The sequence below is a fragment of the Nanorana parkeri genome, unplaced genomic scaffold (assembly GCF_000935625.1).
Source record: "Nanorana parkeri isolate BGI_ZX_2015 unplaced genomic scaffold, ASM93562v1 scaffold1105, whole genome shotgun sequence".
NCBI lineage: Eukaryota > Metazoa > Chordata > Amphibia > Anura > Dicroglossidae > Nanorana > Nanorana parkeri.
Window position 1 is genome coordinate 125,290 of NW_017307373.1, and position 24,165 is coordinate 149,454.

Here is a 24,165-nt window from a genome sequence, read left to right on the forward strand (position 1 = left end):
CACGCAGGATTGTTCATGTGTCTGGCTAGCACTGTTCAGCTTGTACCATTGGATGTCTGGTTAGCACCATTGAGCTTGTAAGCAGTCAAGCGCTCAGACTACACAGTTGTTGTTAAATTTAAAGTAGATTATGACGTTGCAAAGTGTGAGCAGTTTGAGCGGGATTTGACTGCCAACTCAATTGGCTTGATTTACTAAAAGAATAGAGAATGCCATTTAGCAAATGAAGCGTCGGTAAATCCAATGAAGCTGTGTTCAATCAATCAGTCATGTGCCAGCAAAAATCCTCTTTTTTTTTTCTTCTTAACCTCCCCAAGCGTGACTGTGTGGAGTGTTTTTCCAAGTTTTGCCGCAATTATTTCAGTGGGCTGCCTTATGTGTGATAAACGTGGTAAAGAAGCTCATGAAGCAGTTTGAGCTGTTAACTTCATGTGTATTTTAACCCCACGTGTTTATCATGCATTAATGCACACACCAAGATGTGTGTCTTGTTGCATTTTGAGTACCATTATATAAGGGCCCTGCATTTGTGGCATACATTTTTGCATATTGCATGAAGGTGCACAATTTTGCACACGTTTATGCACATGACTGGTGTGAATAGAGGATTCTATATGATTGGGTACTCAGAGTGAACGCATGTGCAACTTATTTACTACCATTCACTTGGCAAAGCGAACATTTACTTTGCTAAGTGAACGGCATCTACTGCTTGAGGCAATCTACTGCTTGGGGCAATCCGTGACCGCGCAGCAATGGTGCAGAAAAACCGCACAGATGGCCCACCACTACGGATTGCGCTGGCGGTGTCATTATTTTCTAATGACACCCCAGTCGCACCAGACAGATTGCGTGGTTTCCTGCCGCAATACCGCCTGTGCAATTGAACATGATAAAAAAAAGCTGCGTGTAGTGCGTCGTAAAATGAGATACTCGTACCTTTTTTTAGCGATTGCCGAATGGATGTAGCCCCATTGAAATCAATGCGGCCACACAGCAATCGCTGTGTGCAATTGTGCACGATGGCGCGACCCTGGGACACGTGGCCCGGGATCGCCCACATCTGAACCTAGCCTGAATAAATCAACTCCAATGCATTTATTTTGTATTTGGTTTTACTCAGAAGAAGGGCATTTATAGTCACACTTGTTCTGATGTATGGAAAATAAATATAATCTTTGAACATTCAAAATGAGCATGCGTGTTTAAATGTGTATTGCAGAAAAAGTGACAGTGAACATCATTTGACTGCCATCCAATGTGTATGGATCTCAGAGATTATGACAAACTGTTCAATTTAGGGCTAATTCACACCAGGTGTGTTGAGATACATTGATCAACGCAGACTCAATGCAAGGACAGTGAGAAAACAATTGCTTTCTATGTGCCTTCTTCACACCATACAAGTGCATTGGTGTGTGTAGCATTGTTGCATAAAAATGCACCATGTCTGCATTTTTATGTAATGCACAAGCACACATGTTACATATATTTTTATGCACTGCACAGTGGCTTAGTGGTTAGCACTTTAACCTTGCAGCACTGGGTGTACCTGGTCCTCCTGTTTTCTCCCACACTCCAAAGGCATGCTAGAAAGTTAATTGTCTGCTGTCTAAATTGGCCCTATATGTGTGTGTAATAGGGACCCTAGATTGTAAGCTCCTAGAGCGCAGGGACTGATGTAAAGTGCTGCGCAAATTGTTGGAGCTATATAAATACAGTTAATAAATAAATGTCTATGTGGCCAAAGACGCACTGTCTACCATCTGCACCTAGTTGTAAACGGACATCATATAAAATAATGTGATTTCCATCGTCTTGCATTGTAGCACGCGTGACAAATCGCACTTGTATGAACAGGGGTTTATGGACAAATATTGGCAAAAAGAATTTGTAGAATTGAAATTTTTGTCTAGAGATAGCCTGAGATCAGCCAGGGGTGTTACATGACTGCAAAGTTGACAAAGGCATATACTTAGGAATGTCAATGTAATAAAACCTCTCTACCCTATAACTAAATATAAAGAAAACCATACCAAGTGATCTGATGATGAGTTTGTAGGTCATGAGCACATACAGAGGTAACATAGACTAAATGAGGAGATATATTTGCTAAGTGTTGACATTTGAAATGATCTCTAGCTGTAGAGCTGAGGCTAATAGATCTCAACAATGCTTATAGAGGCACAATAACCACTACAGAGGCAAACAATGAAGAAGACCACTTTGCTGTGAGATGCCGGCAATCACACTATTTTTACTTTATAACCCTGTTACTGATGTCTGACTGATCCACTTGTCAGGGCAACAGTCATATAATGTTTCTGAGCCTTTAAGGCCTCATTCACACGACTAACTAACAGATCTGTGCTGTGTGCACGGCCGTATTGGGCCACTCGCCGGGAAGAACAGGTGATCGAACACAGCTTCATGAGATTTACTGATACTTCACTTGCTAAATTGACATTCTTTATTCTTTTAGTAAATCAAGACCCGGGTCTGATTTACTAAAGCAGTAGAGGCTCTTAGCAAAGTGAATGTTCACTTTGCTTAGTAAATAAGATGAAGATGTGTTAAGATTAAATACCTAATCATGTGCATAGGAACAAAACTAAACTAAAACAGGCTTGCACATAATTGAATGATTGTAGTGAACACAGCTTCTTCTACTTTGTAGTGAACACAGCTTCTTCTACTCTACTTTTTTAGTAAAGTAATTGATTTACTAGAAGAGTAGAGCTTGTTCACTTAGCAAAGTAAGTGTTCACTATCAAAAGTTAAAGCTGAGCTCTGGGTATAAATGTTTATGTATACTTACATTGGTTCAGCTTGGCTCAATAAGTATAAATATTTTATACCTGGTAGGGTAATGAAAATCCTGTAAAACACTGTAGTAGCCATAACTACTACAGTGCTGACAACCATTTTCTTGTAATGGCCCTGTGCTGAGCGGCTTCCCCTCTGCTCTGAAAACACAGGGGCTCATTCACTCGGCACTAAAAGGCCCCTATGTGACAGCATTTGGAGGTGACATGTTCTCTTGATAAAGACATCGTGGGTCTATTAGACTCCTGATGTCTCCCCTGCCCCCCCCATATACAGATGACTATATATATCTATATATATATATAATTGTGACTACTGTGAATGTGTTTCACTGTGATCACATGACCAGAAACCACGCTGACTTGCTGCTGCTGTATAATGATACCCATTGGATGTACTCCTAGTCACAGCACAGCGCAAGTGACTTCAAACATCCAATTATGCGCAAGTAAAATTCCTTTTTTTTTTATGTTTCATGCACATGATTGGGTATTCTTTAAAAAGTGAACCTAATTTACTCCTTCAGTAAATGAACCCTCATGGGTTTTTTTAATACACCTTTTAGACCTACACTACATATTTCAGAAGTGGTTAAATGGTATGATCATGTAAAGCTTAATACATTAGCATTGGAATCCATACATGCCAAGGTTTGCTTATCATTATGGCAATGCTTGAGTACACTAGGCCCCCCATTGTGTAAAACCCTCTAGTTGCTAATAACTTGGAATTTGTGAATTATTTAGAGCTTGTGATACTAGAGCCAAATAATTCCAAGCTCCGCCAATCAGATTTTTTGCAGCCCAATTATGCAATCCCCTGATTTGGTCTTATTATGCAGAACACTAATCACAGAATTGGTACATTCATGCTCATCTGCCCTTCTGTCTATAGGAACCATGCTGTTTAAATAAAAAAGGCTAGCATACAGTTCATTACGCTATCCATGATGCTACAGGTGCATTGTTTCTTCATGAAATCTATTGTATAATGCAGGCTAAAAATAACTAAGTGGTTTGTTTATAGTGATTGAATTGAGGCCAGGTAGATCAGGTTGAGAGTTCCCTTGGCTGCCTTGTGCCTATAATATTGTACTCATTAAACAAACAGAGCTAAATTTCGATTGCACATGTCAACAGTGGTGTTTGTTGTCCAATGCTCACATAATATGACACATGATGTAATATGGCACAGGGACGCAGAATTTTATGGCTGGAAGAAATGATTGGTTTACCTAATCTACAAATTCAATTGCAGGTTTTATATTTATAAATATGTACCTGTGCATTTTAGAAATATTTTTTTTCTTTGTATTAGTTAATTCGTATCCTACCTGTATAGGCCACATCTCGATATGTTTCTTAATCTCGGGTTTACTGTAGAAATCAAAGATGATATTAATGGATTAGTCAAACCAAAACGTATAATTTGGCTATGAGTGAATGCTGGTGGCGGGTGGAATTAACCAATGGCATCTTGTTTCTCATATGGACATAAAGAGATCTCCCTGGCTTTGTATCTATAGCCAGGGTGTCAGGAACCTCCTGCCTGCCCCTACAGTCTCCATAACTGTATCTTAATAGAACAGTGAATAAGATCCCCTTGTAAGGCTTGTGTCATCATGGTGAAACTAGAAATGAATTTTCCTTTCATTGATGAAGGATGTCATCTGGAATGGAGGATACCCATATCCCCCTATAATTGTGACATTACTATCAGTGTACTGCTTGGGTTTTTATGTCCATATGATGTATGTTGCCTCCACCGATGATTGTTCTTACTCTCTGATTGTTTTATATCTGCTTTATTTGTATAAACCTAATAAACTCTTATTATTAAAAAAAGATTTGGATTTCCAGAAAAATTTAAGAAACTAGTAAATTATTTAGCTTGCCTTACCAAAATTTGCCATATTTGTATGGGCGGACTGACCCTTTAATTGTTGTAAATGCTTTTGTGTACACTGGGACATATTTCCACCATTATTCACAAAACTAACATAGTTGAGAGGGTGAAGTCACGGATGTGTAAAGTTTGGGGTTGCCATTTGGACAATTTAAAAGTTGCCTTGTTATATTTATTAATAATATTAATGGTGAAGAGAACACAAGGAGGATATTTCTACCCAGAAATGTGACAACCTTAGTCAATTTGTGCGACCCACTGCATCCCCAATAGTGAGTGGGAGTTTTTCACATGCCATTCCTGTATTGCAAACTTGTAGCACTGTGCCAACAAAAAAGGGGATGTCCCGCTTCTGGAGATGCATTAGCTCCAATCTATTACCCTTGTATTTCAGTCCATCTTACCGGATCCATAACCAGAAAGTACATCAAACAAAAAACAGAGTTCGGGCCTTCGCCTAGTGCGAGGCGGTCCAAGGGTTACATCGGGACGGACTATAAATATAATTTTAATGAAAAAGTATTTATTCAAGTTTCAAATATAACAAACGTGGCCAATCGCTATTTGTCGACCACGATAGAGGAAGGAGGGCAAGCTAGAAATGTAATTAATCTAACAGAATTCCAATTAAATGAACACCATATCAACCTCCTGAAGCGTGGATTATCCTTCTCTCCAGCAGACGGCATGGACGAATTTACTATTTTTAAAGACCTCAATCTATTCCTAAGAAGGGTATACCTCAGATACATACATACAAATAAAGAAGACTACACTGATATTACGGCAAGAATAAATAGAAAAGACGAACTACTTGACATACAGGCACTCACAGACCTAGAAGAATTGTTAGAAGAAAATCTACAATTCCATGAAGTGGATGAGAGGGTAACAAAAAGGACAACAACACTCAAAGAGAAATCCAGAACAATGCCAAATATTTTAAACAACAGACATCTAGCTCTATTTAGAGATCTGGTCCAGAAAGATATAAGATCCATCGACTGGTCAGAAAGAGGGAAGGATAACCTAACAAAACCGGAAAGAAAGGCTCTGAAAGAATTGAAAACAATGCCAGACATGGTTATAAAAAACAGCGACAAAGGAGGCAATGTTGTCCTACTCCCTGAATCAATGTATGTAGCAGAAGTAAAACGATTATTACAAGATACGGAGACATACATAAGATTGAAGGAATCCCCTTTCAAAAAGCTGGTGGCAGATTTCAACTTTAAGATCGAACTAGCCTCTGAAGCATCACTCCTGACAAAGAAGGAACTCAAATTTTTAAGGATAAAACAATTCAACATCCCAACGTTTTACAGAATACCCAAGATTCACAAAAACCCAAATAACCCCCTCGGTAGGACCTATAGTATCGGCAGTGGGAGGACCACTAGAGAATTTAGGCAAATATCTGGATGCCCTACTTAAAAATATGGTACAAGAACTACCCTCATATGTTCGTGATATGAAAGATGTTCTGAAAAAACTATCAAATATAAAAATAAGTAAAGACACCTTGATAGTAGGGATTGATGTCGAATCACTATATACATCGATACCACACGAATACGGAATAAAAGCGGTGGAATATTTCCTACAAAAACACTATATCGAGATGGCCCAACAAAATTAATTTATAATTGAGCTTTTGGAGTTCGCACTGGAGAACAATAACTTTCAATTTGAAGGGAAATACTATAGGCAAATAAGAGGCACGACAATGGGAGCCCCCTGGGCACCATCCTACGCATGCCTACATCTAGGCATGTGGGAACTAGAAGTGGCATATAAACACCCACTATACCTTAGCCATGCACAGAGCTGGCTAAGGTACATAGATGATATCCTTCTATTATGGAACGGAGGTGAGGACCTACTTAAAAAATTCATTGCGGATCTCAATCTCAACGATATAAATCTAAAATTCACATTTCTATATAGTAAAGATCAACTCTCGTTCCTGGATCTACAGATTGCCATAGAGGAAGATGAATTAACAACAAAAACATATAGAAAAACCCTCCTGCATGCAACAAGCCACCACCCTCCAGCCCTGAAACAAGGCATCCCAATGGGCCAATTCACACGTATCAAAAGAAATTGTAGCAAACAGGAAGACTACAAAAAGGAATCCCAAGATCTATATAGAAGATTTAGGGAAAGGGGCTATTCACACAGGGTACTCAGAAGGAGCAGACATAAAGTAAATGAGAAAACAAGAATGGATTTGCTAGAAGACAAAGAAACTAATAAACAACCGGCTGAAAAGAACTATACAAGAATGATCACCAAGTACGGTGCGAGATGGGAGAATTTAAGGGGAATCATGAACAAACACTGGCATATCTTCAAACTATGCCCAATATTTTCCGAAATAGTTGGTCCAAGACCCCTACTCACAGCAAGAAGAGCTCCAAACCTTAAGCTGGGAATCAACAAAACCTAAAGGAATGTTCCCCTGTGGAAAATGTAGAATATGTCATCTAGTGGACAAGACCAATACCTTCTCGAACACAGACAACACAAAAACCTATAACATCACTTCGTTTATGAATTGCGATACAAGTAAGGTTATCTATCAATTGGAATGTCCCTGCCATAAATACTATATCGGGAAGACCAAAAGACCACTCCGAATTAGAATTGGGGAAGACATAAATGATATAAGAAAACGAGACAAGGACAGCCCGATGGCAACCCACTTTTTAGATCTACACGGAGGATCACCAGAGGGTCTAAAAGTAAAGGCCATCTATGCTTTAAATCTGTCCCCACGAAGAGGAGATTTTGACACTATTCTCCTCCAGAAGGAGAAGATGTGGACATATAGATTAAATACTCTGATACCCAATAGGTTGAATAATGAATTTAACCTAAATGTCTTCTTGTAAGAACTTCTTACAAACCTACCCATGTAAAAAGATCCCACTCCAAAGAATAATGACAAAAGAGAACTTCAGCTTCATAGGACCACCTCGATTGGATTAAAAAGAACCTCCCGGAACTGAAGTGACTACGATCTATCACAGAAACTATTCGTATCAAATTTTATACACATCTATGCACTAGGTAAAAGAACTGACAGATACCGAAATAATCATCGCACAGCCGAGAAATCACGCAAAGGCTAATTAGAAGATGATACACAGGTGAGGACACAAGATATATACCTCACCGCAATAGGTAGTGGTAAGTCCTGACGAAGCCCTGGGGGAGGGGCGAAACGCGTAGACGCCACACGTGTATTGCCTGGACTAAACCCCTAACAGAAAAGATACACCTTATCAAACATCCTGACTTATGGCTTATATCACCTTCGATTCACCAAAGACAACACCATATGGACATCATTAAACCCCCGGGAGTTCAAAATACCCATACGAAGGATTAATATGCAGGATCGTGTCCCCCACGCTAAAAACAAATAAAACCATTTCCCTTCAAGTGGAGAGGTAAGCTATACATAAAAGAGACGGCGACTTGGATATGTGAGTAAAAGACTATTCTATACGAACTTTTCTAAAAATGCAAAATCGTGTCTATACTGGACTAAATATATAGAAAAAGACACCCCGTGCAGAGAGCAAGGGAAGAATTGTATTACAAACATATACCGCAAATGAAATATCACAGCCTCTAAACACTAAATGAGTGTAATTAAACTACTGATATCATACAAGGAAATAGCCTACCCCCAACTACTCGTAGTAAACTAACGAAGGAATAAAATCCAATCATAGAAGACAAACACTACAAAAACTAAAAACATTAAGGGAAGGAACTATCTAAAAACATCTCAGGATATACTGACACAAGAAAGAAAAGATACCGCACTTTTAGTGGGGAGACCGCATATGTAATCCACAGGTGAAATTAACCATATATGGGAAGGATATTCAAGGAACCATACATACCTTGAAGAACAACGGGAAGATTGCCATAAGCCCCGATGAAGGCTATACAATTGTTTCAACAAGGGTTGAAATAGTCCCAACAAAGGCAACAAAAACAACAGTCAGTTCAATCACTTTTTCTTTTTCTTTGTTCACTTTGTTTTTATTGGTCGACAAATAGAGATTGGCCACGTTTGTTATATTTGAAACTTGAATAAATACTTTTTCATAAAAATTATATTTACAGTCCGTCCCGATCTTTAAAGTAACCCTTGGACCGCCTCGCACTAGGCGACGGCCCGAACTCTGTTTTTTGTTTGAAATCCATGAAGTCCCCTGCTGTGTGGCCTAATAAAGATGTCATCTTCTGTTATGTATAAACCAGGGCGGAAGACACATCCCCCTTTGCGCTTAGTACCCATCCCCAGTGGGGTCCTTGAAAGGGATATCTATTCTGACGGACAGCTGAGGGATTTCCCAACGGGGCTCCGGGAGCAAATTAATGACACTTCACGTTTGGTATCACTAAATGCTCAGTTTATTCAATTGACAGACAAGTGTATATACAGTTTTTGACTTGTGACGTTATACTGCGGAAATGCTGTATGCAAGCATGAGTCATCATTTTACAGACATGTAAAAGACAATCGTTTTTTAACTCCAACTCTGTGGGTGCGATGTACTTAACTCAATATAGAATATGTGTGAAGTTTTAGCTTACAGAAAAGAGGAAGTTTCAACAATGGAAGAATACAGAATACATTTAAGAACTGACTATAATATTGTATGTTAAAGAAGAACTCTGTCTCAAGCTAAAAAAAACTGTATTCAGGTACAACCTGTATCCAGGTGCACCTTTCAGTCCTATACAAGGGAACGGAGCAGGCCCCCCCATCCCCCCCCCTCCAAACTGCCAGGGTGGAGCCCATTGTCTGGCCAGACTTGGGGACTACGGTACCTGCGCGGGGATCTACCCCCAACCATCATGTGGGGGGCAGGGGTTATAGATAGCCTTGAGGTACTCCGCATTCCCCGTAAACATCAACCAAGAGTGAAACACAATAATGATCATACATCTAGACATATCCAGGAAGGTGCCTAGCCATGCAGAACCTTAAAACAGAAAAAGGATATAGTTGACGACCCTGTATCAGACCAGCAGGCCGCGTACTGAGAGAGCCTCAGGCTTCAGGCCTCGCTGGTGCCGGTCGTGTAGGAGAACTAGTGGAAGAGCGTTGGCGCCCCCTGTATGACCTGGCTTGCCGAAACATCCGAGGGGCCCGGGCAGGTCGCTCCGAGGCGAAGTCCAGCCAGGATGGGATAGGGATGGCCTCCACGCCTAGAAAGTCATACAGCGCGTGGCATTTGCGGATGGACCCCGAGGGCCCTGCACTCTATGGACCCGATCCAACTCCAGTGCTTCACCAGGTGGCTTACCCAGATAATGGTTCAGGATAGCCAGGACCGTGGAGCGGAGGTCAGGGCCTGGGGTAGCCTCGGGGATGCCTTTGCGGCGAATATTGTTCCGCCGGCTGTGGTTCTCACTGTCATCGAGCTGCAGGCAATTGGTGATCATCTGCTGGTGTAAGCTGGCAGTGGCAGCTTCTAGGGAGGCCACCCAGTCTTGAAGGGAGGAGGCCTCCGTCTCCACTACCTCGACTCTACCCTCAACCAAGGCAACCTGGTTCCTGATTTTGTGAACTTCTTGGCGCAAAGTGTGGACTATTTTGTCCGCCATGGAATCAATGTCCTGCTTGGTGGGGGGATGGGACACCAGTATGGAACGCCAGTCCTCGGTCGGTGCTTCTCGGGCCTGCGGTTGTGAAAGGGCATATGGCGGATCCTGGGAGGGTTCCCCATACGGGATCACTGGAGTGGGTATTGGGCAGGGTGGTGGGCTCGAAGTGAGTGTCGGCCTGTCTACGGGCATCGATGTCTGCCGGCCGTAGCATGTGTTAGAGTGTGTGGCGGTTTTAGTAGGCCTCATGGTGTAGGCCGCAAGGGAGCTGCATGCCGTACCCGAGTGCAAGAAAAAACGAAAGAGATCCAGTTGACCGTGCTCACCAGGTGTCAGCTGAGTGTCACTGTTCTTCGACATGCAGGGAAGAGGTTAGTAAAGTCACTGGTACCACTGTATGGGCCGACGGGGTGCAGAGCTCCTCAAACTTGCATCTTCACACCACCATATCCAAGCCACGCCTGATTTTGCCAAAGCTTTTGACACGGTACCACATAAACACTTAGTACATAAGCTGAAATCTATGGGCATAGATTAAATAGTGTGCACATTGATAGAGAACTGGCTAAAGGAACAAGTCCAGAGAGTATTGATAAATGGTTCTTTCTCAGATTGGTCTAAGGTCAAGAGTGGACCAATCTATTACCCTTGTATTTCAGTCCATCTTACCGGATCCATAACCAGAAAGTACATCAAACAAAAAACACAAGAAAGAAAAGATACAGTACTATTAGTGGGGAGACCGCATATGTAATCCACGGGTGAAATGAACCATATATGGGAAGGATATTCAAGGAACCATAAATACCTTGAAGAACAACGGGAAGATTGCCATAAGCCCCGATGAAGGCTATACAATTCACAAGGGTTGAAATAGTCCCAACAAAGGCAACAAAAACAACAGTCAGTTCAATCACTTTTTCTTTGTTCACTTTGTTTTTATTGGTCGACAAATAGAGATTGGCCACGTTTGTTATATTTGAAACTTGAATAAATACTTTTTCATTAAAATTATATTTATAGTCCGTCCCGATCTTTAAAGTAACCCTTGGACCGCCTCACACTAGGCGACGGCCCGAACTCTGTTTTTTGTTTGTAGCACTGTGCCATTCAGAATTCTGATTTTCAGTTATGTCTGGTCCTCTCTCTGCTCAATGTCATAACAGAAGTTGGTGTTCTCAGCTGCAAACATTCTCAGTTGGCCCCCTGAATATTTGCCATACATTCAGACATATTTCCAGTAAACTTTGCACTAAAAACAAGGACTTTTGTCAAAGTGAAGCAACTAGCCAGCTTGAACACGCACTGCAATAAGTGCAAACCATGGGTTCCTGTTGAAGTATATGTAAAGAGCATGTTCCCACTGGCTCTTTTATAAAGCAATAATATTATTTTGCATCTCAGTGTGTGGTGTTTCTGTTGCTACTACTATTGATTGCTTTGGCGGAGACAAGACAAGCCAACACCTAAGATGTAATTGGGGACAGTGGAGCCTAACCTCCGCATGGGCATCATGTGGTATGCTCATTTTATGATGGCATCATGATGCAGCTCCTGCTGTGATCTGGGCTGGATAAAATAATCCTCGGCCTCCAAAGCAACTTTCTTGCATTTGCTGCTCACAAATAAAGAACCATGTAATAAGTAGAATAATTCTGCCTAATTTAGTAGGCTATAACAATCATTCTTTGATGTAACAATTAATATTTTCAACAATGGGAACCAATGAGAGCTGGAAATTACAGTCACAGAGATGAAAAAAAGGATCGTTATGGCAAATATAAAATATGTGTTATTGCTTAGAGAACTGAGCCCATTGCTTAGTCAAAGGGAAGGATAATTTCAATGTGTTGGCTTGTGCTAAGGCCAGTGACACTGGATGCTAATAACTCTTTGTGTTACAGCTTATACACTTGCCCTTGAGTACAGAAGTTGGTGGTTTGATAGTTAATTAGACTTTTCATTTTCTAATTCATGATCTCAGCTGATGTATATTAAAGTAGAGATTAACTGTATTTGTAAGGGATAAAATAAACCTGATCAAAGAGCAGAAATGACTAAAACGTCCTTTAATTTTTGCACACACACACGAAAGCATAAATCCAGCCGTTCTTGGAGGTATACAATAAAGGTGCAGAGTGAAGACAAGGGAATTTAATGAGGACTTGTATAACAATGTTCGAAACATGAGCACAAAGGTCAACATTTTTATAATTACTAGCATTACCATTTTGGATTTTAATTGGCTAGTACAATGATTTAAACATCATTTTTTTTCTGCATTTGTCGTTTCGTGCGTCAAGCTCCTACAAAGGAAATCTGACAAATACAATGCAAGATCAAAGAAAAAAGAGTGAATAAAACAATGTAGAGTTTACCTTTACTGTTAAAAGATGGATTTATCTTTGGCTTTTGTGTTGCCATTCTACACACTTTGAAGCATTTCTATTTTTCATATGTTAAAGAATTAGCCACCTTAGGCCTATTTAAAAGATATACACAGACATGGCCCAAATTTCCCCCTCACATTTCCCTCTTCCAGCCTAGAACATGAACCAGCTTTATTTTTTCTTTTAACTTGTTCCTGTAGCAAGGAGCAGCTTTTATTACCCCCTGAACTACATCTCAAGAGTCCTTTCTCTACACCTAGTGTGTTTGCAGGGTGTCAGGGCAGCAGCTTACGTTTGCCGGGAAATACACCTATCTATGCATGTGGAATGGAACAGAGAGGGTTGGGTGGTAGATACAGTTTGGTAGGCTAGCAGGTGAGGCCAACAATACTGGTTGGGATTTCATCCAGAAAGGGCACTCTGTTGTAAGCGAGTTGTCTGTTTGGAATCCCAGATTCTGGATCTAAGCAACAAACTATTTTAAGGGGATAAAACAAAGAGAAGATTGTACAAATTGTTAATTTTTTTGCCCTGATATACACTTTAAGCTGGCCACTTTAAACTGGCTGATGACAAAGCCCTCATAAAGTAGAATACGTATGTTACAATTGCATCTTGGGAGAAATAAAAGCTGAAAAAGCCACACAGGGAAGGTCACATTCTTTCACATGTACCTAGATATTTGGATGGGTGCCACATAAACTGCCACATTAACTGTATTCATTCACAGTAAAGGTTGTTATTTTTTTTATTCTGAATTTGTATTGAGGTTTTGTTTTGTTGGTCAGTGTAGATGCAAACTGTTCTTTAACATTTCTGACTTCATAGGATGATGTAAAGGAATGGCAAGTTCTCATGACTGTAGATGGTCTGCAGGCAGGTTATGCATGGTGAGGTAATGGAAGATGTGGGCATGCAAAGGCATGGAAACAGAGAGAGAAGTGCAAAATTGCTATGTGAGGAGTGGGAACATATGTTGCTCTATTATGGAAGAGCATAGTACCTTGTTAAGCAATTCATGTATGGCACAATCCTTTTAGAGAGCAACCTTCATGTTCACATTGCAGATGTCTGGGCTATTTGACTGCACAAGAGTAGAAGGGTACCCCAGAGCAATTAGTTTGGCAGTAGAAGCTCAGTTCATCACAAACCTAGATAGAACCCACCTTGAGGAGCACGTGGAGAGATTAATTGCTTATATTCTTGATTCTACTGATGCCAGTAGTGTTTCTACTAGAGACAGTGGAGTTGATTTACTAAATACAGATTGGCTGTTCAGTTTGCAAAGTTATTTTAGCTTAACATTGACTTTGCTAATAATACTCAATTATGTGTAAGGAAAGCAAAAAACTGTTTTTGTTGCTTCCACATGATTGAATGAAGGAACTAAGCATAGCTTCACCTCATTCACTATGGTAAGGGAAACTTTGCTTGCAAAGTGAACAGCCTATTTTCCTTTACTGAATCAACCCTTATGCTTTAGTTGGGAGTGCAATAAAAAAAAGAAAACATATATATATATTCACCGATCAGCCATAACATTATAACCACCCCCCTAATATTAAGTGGGTCCCGTTTTTTCCTGACCCATCGAGGCATGGACTCCACTAGACTTAGGTATGCTGTGATATCTGGCACCAAGCCATCAGTAGCAGATCCTTAAAGTTGCAAGGTGGGGCCTCCATGGATCGGATTTGTTTTTCCAGCACATCTCACAGATGCTCCATTGAATTGAGATTTGGAGAATTTGGAGGCCAAGTCAACACCTTGAAGTCGTTGTTGTGTTGCATTTTTGCATTTTGGCAGGGCGCAATATCACCATCAGGGAATACAATTTCCATAAAGGGGAGTACTTGGTCATCAACAATGTTTAGGTCGGTGTTACGTGTCTAGGTAACATCCACATGAATGACAGGACTCAAGGTTTACCAGTGGAACATTGCCTAAAGCATCATACAGACTCCGCTTGGTTGCCATCTTCCCATAGTGCATCCTGGTGTTATCTCTTCAGGTAAGTGACACACATTCACATGATGTAAAAGAAAACGGGATTCATCAGACCAGGCCACCTTCTTCCTTTGTTCTGTGGTCCAGTTCTGATACCCAAAAGCCCATTGTAGGCGCTTTTGGTGGTGAACACGGGGCAGCAAGGGCACCCTGACCAATCTGCAGCTAGGCAGCCCTATATGCAACAAACTGTGATACACTGTGTTCAGACACCTTTCTATGAAAACTAGCATTAACTTTTTAAGCAATCTGAGCTACAATAGCTCTTCCATTGGATTGGACTACACGGACCATCCTTCGCTCCCCACATGCATCAATGAGCCTTGACCATGTCGCTAATTCACCGGTTTATGTGATCCTGACCACTGCAAACCTGAAACATCCCACAAGAGCTGCGGTTTTGGAGTTTCTCTGACCCAGTCCTCTAGCCATTACAATTTGTCCCTTGTCAAAGTCCTCCTATGCCTCCTCTGTTACAGTTACCATTCTGCAAGAACCAGAAGAGGCTCCAACATAATTTGTTTCATAAGGTACAAAATACTCTGCTCTGGAATTTATGAGACACTGCTACGAATATACTGCTTCTTCACAGTTACAGTACAGTTATTGTCTGCCTTTGGGAGTACCCTATTTGTTTATAAATGAAGAAAGCAAGGCTTTCACTTTAGATGAATGCATATATTATACTTATGTTACAGTTTTTATATGTATTTACTTAGGTTGGCTTACATATCTAGTATTTCCATCTTGAGTTTAGGGCTTACACTACTTCACTTAGTAAAACTAGGAAAGACAAACAGAAGGAATAACAGAGCAGTTCTATACACAGATTACTAATCAGTTAAATTAAACAAGGTGAAACAAGAAAAGAAAAAATAGATCTAGAAGGGTGGGGGGAGCCTGGCAATAAAAGGCTTATATTGTGTTTGGGTATGACTAAGTACACCATTCCCTGCTTGACACATGTCACCCGGAACTAGGACAAAACAAGTACTGTATTGTGGTGCTCTGAGAAGATATCTGACAATGACAGGAGTAGAGAAATGAGAATGTCAAGGTCAGAAAGAAGAAAAAAAAAAGCAAGAACTGTACACAGTTTTGAACCTAAGAACTAATCTGCTTTGTTAGGAATTGAGGGGAACTAAAAGTCATCTGTGGCACACGAACAACACCTGTTCAAGTTCATGAGTTAGTTCAGTGTGAAGTGCATTTGTATGCTTATAGCTAGTAAAAATACAAGGTTCATGTTACAGTGTGCCTGGTGGAGCCTGTATACATTTGCTTTTTCTAGCTGCACTTGCGTACTTAGCACAGTCATATATTGGGTGCAAAGCACAATGTAGAGAATTAATAGCTCTCCCCAAAGGATGACATGGTTAGTACTCTTTAACACTCATCTGATTGTTGTCAAGATCTTGGACATATACATAATCAACAATGTACTCATTAACATGAGATGTTCTGATGAGTTATCAATACTAGATTTACTCAGATACATCTACAGGGTTTTACTTTATCTCTGTATCCCCATGTCATATTTATCATGACATTCCTATGGACATTACATCTGAATATGTCCTCATAATCGTCCAAGAAATTCACATTGCACCAACATCTACTTTAACATATAAAGAACATAACTTCCAAAGAAGAGGAGATGGAACTTTGAAGGGACCTTGCTATATGTTTTACCTAAAAACGGGTATGCCTCCATCATTAGTCATGCAGAAGATTAAAAATGATTACTCTGTAACAGCATCCATTTAAAAGTATAATGAAATCTGTCCTTTTGTGAGTCACATATTGTTATAAGACAAACCATTTTAAGCATCATCTTGACTTTAAGCAAATATGTATCAAGTTAAGATTAAATTTATCAAAACATCTTATTTAGTTTTTACTTGCTCGTGTATTTCCTGCAACAATCAGCACGCTTCTACAGAGAAAGGTGACAATGAATGGAAGGACATTGATCTCTAATCAAACAAAAATGCATGGATTATAGATAGTAAAAAATGTACAGATGAAGTCCAAATCAACATCAAGAAATCAAAATATTAAATTTGTGTGGCATAATACATTTTATACTATGTGTAGCTTTATTTGGTAGCCTTCCCTATTTTGGAAATTTCCAAAATATGGACGTAAAAGCTTTTTGCTTATCTGCCAAACTATCACAACTACAATAAGAGATACATTTAACTTTGCACTGAGGTGCTCAGTTTGATCCTATTTAGGTATAATAACGTATTCTTAATAACCCTACAATTGGCACAACCTTGTTTTTTGTTAGCTAAACATTTATAAAATAAGTAAGGGTACAGTAAGTGAAAAACAACTTTCTTCAATGCTTGCATGAACATATTTCAGGAGTAAAATATGTTTTTTTGACAAATATCAGCCTGCAAATCCACTTGTTATAAGGGGGACAGATCCAGACACTGCACCCAGAAGTGCTGACCACACAGAAGCTTAGACAGCCCTGGGCAATGTGGATAAGTAAGCATGACCATTACCCAAATTTTCCACCAGATGCAATATCATGCATTTTATTCTGCATGTTGCACTTTGTGTGTACGTTGACCTGCAATGGGCAATGTAAGTCAATTTAAATAGACTTTTTTTCAGGAAATGCCCCCTAGATGGTTATGATCAATCATCTTAAAGTATTCACCCCTTCCTACCTTTTCTTTTACCACTTTAGGGTATTTCATTGCTTCCAAGGTCTTCAAGGATAAATCCTTCAAAACTGTTTTCTTAGTTTTGGATGACTTTTGACAACATCGATCATTTGCAATTTTCAGAAAGGTATAGAACCATGGTCTGGTATATGCTACAACCATGCCAGGCCTTGTACGAACCATGCCAGGCCTAGTGTGAATCCAAAAAGAGATGGGTGACATAATTACTCTGTGTAAAACTTTGTGATGCATGTTATGGACATTGATATCTGTGGTCTCTGTTTATATATTTTTGTTAAGGTCCTGGAGATTTGGCAATAAGCCAGCAGTTTTTGGTATGCCTAGGCAGGTGGAAAGCTTCAAAGACTGCAAACAAGCAAGGGCCAGCAGGAAAATATTATTATTCCTTAATATATAATATAATAAATATATTTTCTACACTTCCAGGTTTGCACTTACATAAGAACCAACCAACCCCATGAAAATGTCTGGTTGGAACAGTCACTATAATTCAAACAATAAAACTTTAAATATACACCTTTTATTATCACAGGTGATTAAAGTCTTCAATGAGGATGGTACTAGCAGGGCCATAGAAGTGCCAAATGATATAACGGCTCTGAATGTGTGTCAACTGCTGATCCATAAGAACCATTACATTGATGACCAGAACTGGACGATGTTCGAACAGCTCTCTACACTTTGCCTAGGTTAGATTTCCTTCACATCTTTGTCCTCACTTGTATCTACTCTTTTAGGAATAAACACTCCAATAGGTAGAAGAGGAAAGAGGAATGAGAGTCACTGCACTTACTCATTTAGTTTTGTTTGGTTCTGTTAAAGAGGCTTTTTTTTTTTTAGGAAAGCCAATGAAGGATACCATAGAAAACTTTTGAAAAGTTTCCTAGAACTCTGATCAAAGCCTGTAAATTAAAATCCAACACACTTATATTGAATAATTAATATTTACTTGACTAAAATGAATTCAAATTTTGTTTTTTATTCTTTTTTTATTCTTGATGATAATGCACAGAGGAATATATGAAAAACAACAGCAATACTATTCTAAGCAATAGGAAATGTATACCCCCAATATGTCTCTTTTTACCAAGAGACACAAATTGTTTAACGTTGCAATGCACTATGGTTAAAAAAGCTAGAACAGTTAATATGAGAAGATATGTTTTATTTACAGAAAGAATCATAGAAGACCATGAAATGGTTATTGAAGTGCAGTCAAAGTGGGACATGGAAGAGGATTGTAGGTTCTGTGTCAGAAAATACTATGCAAAATATGAATTCTTCAAAAATCCTGAGGTAGGATCCATACTGTAAATGAGAAGAGTACATGTAAATATGCATTTGAGCTCATCATTAAACATACCTGAAACCTGGATTTTGTATCTGATTGAGCAGTAGTTAGCTCATCAGAACATTTTTAAATGATGGTTGTTATTAAAAAAGAACTGTGGCTAGGCTATAGACATTCAAATATTTGCTTATTTTAAAAGCAGTAAGTTATCTTTAAAACACGTTCTCACTGATACATCCACTGTTTTAAAATGCATTCACTGATTGTTAAGAATATTTAAATATTTTTATTGTACATAGCCTGGCCACAGTTCTAATTTAATGTGAATCTCTATTGAGAAGCAAGTGTTTAGTGGGATAGAGTGGGAAAGGATTAACATTTTTGGCAGGCTTTCTGCAGCCCATATTGGGGAGCTTTGTACTCACTTCCTCTCCTGATGACAAGAAGCTGTTAACAGGATGTATTACAGGCAGGGAAGTTAACATCTAAGGGCAAAAGATTGTAAAGCAGAGGGTAAGTGATAACTGGCAAGAGGCTTCAGTCCCCATCAGAATAATTTTGAAAGGCCCAGACGATTTGGGTGCAACAAACCATGGAAGAGTTAAAGCAAGCCAATTGGACTTTTCTACCTTTAGCTCATGGGCAATGTTTTTTAAAACATTTAATTGTATGTTCCATTTCTTCCCTAAGGTTGCTTGTCAACGTGATCAAATAATTGATGAGTATCTTTTAGAATTGTTACAAGAGGTGTAAACTGTATTTAATAATGCTCTGTAAATATATAACCATCATTATTCCTATATTACTCATGAGATCCATTTTCTCATTTCCACATATTGTACGCACAACAGTTTTGGGGCCTATGTATGAAGAGTGTGCTATGTAAAAAAAAAACAGAAAAGGACTCTGACTGATTGATTTAGGCAGCAATACATTTTAATGTTGGCATGTTTTTATACACAAATCTCTAAAACAATTTACATTTTAGCAGACACACTTAGGGGTTGATTTACTAACCTTATAAACACACCACAAACATGTATACACCTCTGTAGTGTGTTCCCTCCCAGCATGATCTACGGGTGGAATCTAAACACCTTTGTAGTGTGTACACATCCAGCAGGTGTGTTGTGCAAAGCCAAGCATGAATTGCAAGGTGATGTTGTGTAAATTAGCTCTATGTTGTGTTGCTTGCGTTGATGAATGCAGGAATGTAAATGCATGAGCTAACCATTTTTGTCTAAACTGTGAAGCAGCATTATATATGCATCATGGGCATGATTTTTCCATATATGGCATTAGTGGAAATATGCTTTTAGAGACTTTTTGGTTGATAAATACGTTTTGCTGTGTGAAAATCACACGCACCTGGTGCGTGCGTGTGTTTAGGTTAGTAAATCACCCCCTTAGTATCAATAGAGCTGACAAGTCATCTAACCTGGTAATGTGTACACCAGGTATGGAAAGAGAATGATTGTTGCACAATACAAACAGTTCTACAATCACAGTACAATAATCATATGGTGTTGGATGTATAGTTTAGATCTTTATGTTGTAATATATTTGTATTAAATATGGGAAATAATATAACAATGTTCACCATAAAAAATCTTGGAAATCAGTGTACCATAAAAATAATACACCTAATTTTCAGTAGAAATTAAGTAAACAAGATATAGCTTAAATTTCACGTACATGTCCATACTACAGTCCAGCAAGACTATGCTGGGGAGATACTTCTATATTTTTGTTGGTACACTTGAGGGTCAGTACACTTACATGTGTAAGCTATTTTAAAGAGGTCCTGGCACCACCAGGTATTTAGCAAGATTGCCAGTGAAAGCTGTTGCATAATAAATAATGTTAGGGGACTTACTATGTAGTAGCTTTTAGTGTCAACCCTATGAGAATTTTATTAATGTTGTTGAAAATTACTGATGACTTATGGGTGGTACTGTGGGCTCTCTATCTGACACTATGGGAAGTGTTGTATTGCCACTAAGATATCTCTGCTAATTAGAGCCATATCGTATGATCAAATGGTAATCACCAGAACAGATTTTCCCATTGAAAGATTTGGCCTCACCAATTGTTCCAATGACAGCCCTAAGTATTTCCCATCACTTTCTTTCTCAGTGAGCAGCACTAGTACTTTAACTACATTTGTTATTTTAAATCCCAAAAGTTTTCTCATGGAAATGTTCACGCAACAACATAAGTATCACATAAGTATGGAATTAATATTTTTCAAATTAAATGAATATATAACCACTGAAAACCTTTATTTCTCAAGAATTAATACTTTATCACCTGACTTTTTTCCCCACCTCAAATGACTCCTTTTCATGCCCTCTACGATAGACATCTCATAAAATGTAAAACTTACTGCCAGGCAAATGTCATATTTTTTATTTATTGATTTTATTGTGATGTTTTAAGGAGTGATAACCTGTGTAAGAATCTTTGTGACTTGCCCTTGGCAATAAATGCATTGATAATGCAATGTAATACATTTTCTAAATCTATAAATATGTGAGTTTTTTTGTTTAGATTACATGATTTTATTTGTATTTAATGATTTCATGTTACCAGAACTATTTTCCAGATTTAATGCTGTCCTATTCCAGTGAAATGAATGGCACAACAAAGCCTGTGGACATTCTAAAGGTAAGGAGTAGACTTGAAGTGTAGTGCACAGTTATATTCAAAGATGACTGCCACTGCTTTAAATATTGATACTGCTTTCTTAAAATGAAAGTTAACTTAGAAGTTACATTTTAAAGTGACACTAAACTCAGGAGTTAAATTAAAAAAATGCATTCAAATACCTTAACTGTGAACACAAATGTATCTTATTTGTGTAACACTCGGTTGTAGATCCTCAAATCATCTCTGAATTGGTGCTGACACTGTCCTTCCTTCTGGAGGGTGGCTACTTTTGTTCCCCATGGTCCCTGTGTGTGTTGTAAAGTAGCCTCCCTCCAGAAGGAAGGACAGTGTCGGCACAAATTCAGAGATGATTTGAAGATCTACAGCTTAGTGATACACAAATAACATACATTTTTGTTAATAGTTAAGGTACTTGAATGCATTTTTAAGATTTAACTTCTGAGTCACTTTAAGTCTGGGAAGGCAAGCAAATCAGAGGTTCATAGCACCAGATTACCACATCTGTGTTAGCATTCATTGTGGTAATACCGAGGTGCAGTGATGATGTATATATGTGTTCATCTTCATGACTCACATTGCTGGCTTTCTTAACATTTAATATGGACTTTTTTGTAGGCCTGAGTCCTACTTAAATCCCCCTGGACGCTGCACAGATGGCTACCAACAACCAATAACACTGCATCCCTGAGGGGTGAACATTCAGTACACAGGGCTAAACATGCACTGAGGTAAGAGTGTTTGGTATAGCGGCCTTTATGTCACAAAGGCCTTTATGTCACATCCAACCATGCTTTCATGTGTGCTGCCTCACTGGCCTTATGGGTTGCATGGCCCTAAAAGTAGCAGCCATGATGAACAACAGCAGATTTACTTTCCTACAGGATAGACAATGCTTTGACTATTTTATGTTCTGTGCAAACTTTAACTTAAATCCAATCACTAAACTTTTATATGTGACTTTATAGATTAGCAGAATTTCAAAAGTTGCTTTTAGTCTTGAGAAAATGTGCCAATTTAATTAAAATAATACCTTGTATTCCTGCCAAGAAGGTCCTCATATCCTTTAGGGTAAAAGCTGTTTCCCAATTGTACTCATGTATTGGCACACTTTCATATGCATCCCTGGGGGAGACTACAAGTGATTGTGTCGGCACATATTGCACAGGCATAGCCCTCCATTGCCACTATCAGGGAACTGGTCTAGAGCAATGATGTGCAGCTGAAGCTGGAGTGATTGCATATAGACAGTAAGTGACTGAAAGAGGTGGGAGGTGATCAGCAGCAATAAGATGCAGAAGAGCTACACATTATCCAGTTCTTCAGATGAACTGTACAACTATATAGGGACTATGTAGCGTTTTGAAAGTTGTAATGAATAACAACTAACCTACCAACTCAATGCTGCTCTTGTAAAAAAAAAGGGCTACTTAGACATAGTCATTGCAAGAACAATCTGAGCAGATTATTAGTTATGAGTATTGGCATACAACTGGATGCATGTTGCTTAGATCTTTTTTCATATTTTTAGATGTTATTGAGTACAAGCACGTATCCTGAAATCCACAGTTACTTATATATGGCAGAAAAAGGGAAAAAATCTTGGAAGAAACTATTTTTCATTTTACGACGTTCAGGATTGTACTTTTCCACAAAAGGAACATCAAAGGTACCTTGAATTCTTATATAACCACATTGAATCAAAGTAAAATGAACAACAAATATGTCAAAGATAAACATATTCTTTATTTTGTGGTATTCTCCTTAATAAATGTTAGTAAGTGTAAATGAATGATTCCACTCAGAACGAGGCTGGAACTCTTTTGCAGTGGGATGCGCATATCCAGGCAGGCTTACCCTCAAGCTTGACTGTTGTTGCAGTTGTCAGTAGGATCTGGGAAAGACCTTCCCAGTAGGCTGCAGAGGCTTGTCAAAGTCCTGCTTGATCATTTCTCAGACTCCCATACAGAGGCAGCGTCGAGTGTTCTTTAGGTAAGGACCTGGCAAAAACACTTGGGAAGGCAGGTCAGTTAGTGCATGACTCAATTGCATTACAAGTCCAGTCAAAGCTCCAAAAGATGTGAGGTGTGAGGAAAACAAATTGTAGTCTTTGATGCTTCCCAGAAAATTATTCAGTTTGTAAGCTTTCTAAGTGTGTGCCAGATAAGCATAAGTACTAATTTATTTGCATTTGTCCATTTTATTCTTGCTACATACTTTCTTTGCACAAGTTTGGGGGACAACATATGGGTTAAAGCTGATTTTACAACCTTTTATAGTGGCTCAGTTACAACTCCTTAAACTGTCTAGGACTCTGCCCATCCCAGAATACACTTCCACATACACCAACACATACATTCTCAAGAAGACCTATACTTATTCACAAAGCTGTTTTCCCTTGACCTGGTATCATTTCCAGATACCACACCTTATCTACCTCATATCTCTTAGATTTCATTTCACAAAGAAGCATAATGTGCTTTATTTATCCTGCTCTTTAAGTAGTCATAAAGTAGCACTCACAGTATTATATAATTTCAATGTTATTCAGTCAAGGTTAAGGTTGATTCACAAGGGCTACCACCCAGGTTATCACCCCTTAAAGATGAATACAGGCTTCAGTGTGGAAATAAAATAACACTTCACAAGATAAAATAACAACTTACACAATAATAATATTAAAGTGCATTTCCACTTTAGCAGCCAGTTTAAGATAGCACCTATTTTATATTTGTTCCAT

The 24,165-nt window shown here is 39.0% G+C and overlaps 1 protein-coding gene across 2 annotated transcripts in view; it reads left to right on the top strand.

Moving 5' to 3' along the window:
* Nucleotides 1-24,165, top strand: part of GRB14 (growth factor receptor bound protein 14) — a 46,560-nt gene that overhangs the window by 1,380 nt on the left and 21,015 nt on the right. For both annotated transcript variants that reach the window (XM_018567855.1, XM_018567856.1), the window contains exons 2-5: nt 18,000-18,156; nt 18,642-18,763; nt 21,351-21,425; nt 22,957-23,094. In XM_018567855.1, coding sequence (XP_018423357.1) covers nt 18,000-18,156; nt 18,642-18,763; nt 21,351-21,425; nt 22,957-23,094 — 492 coding nt within the window. The remainder of the gene's footprint in view (nt 1-17,999; nt 18,157-18,641; nt 18,764-21,350; nt 21,426-22,956; nt 23,095-24,165) is intronic.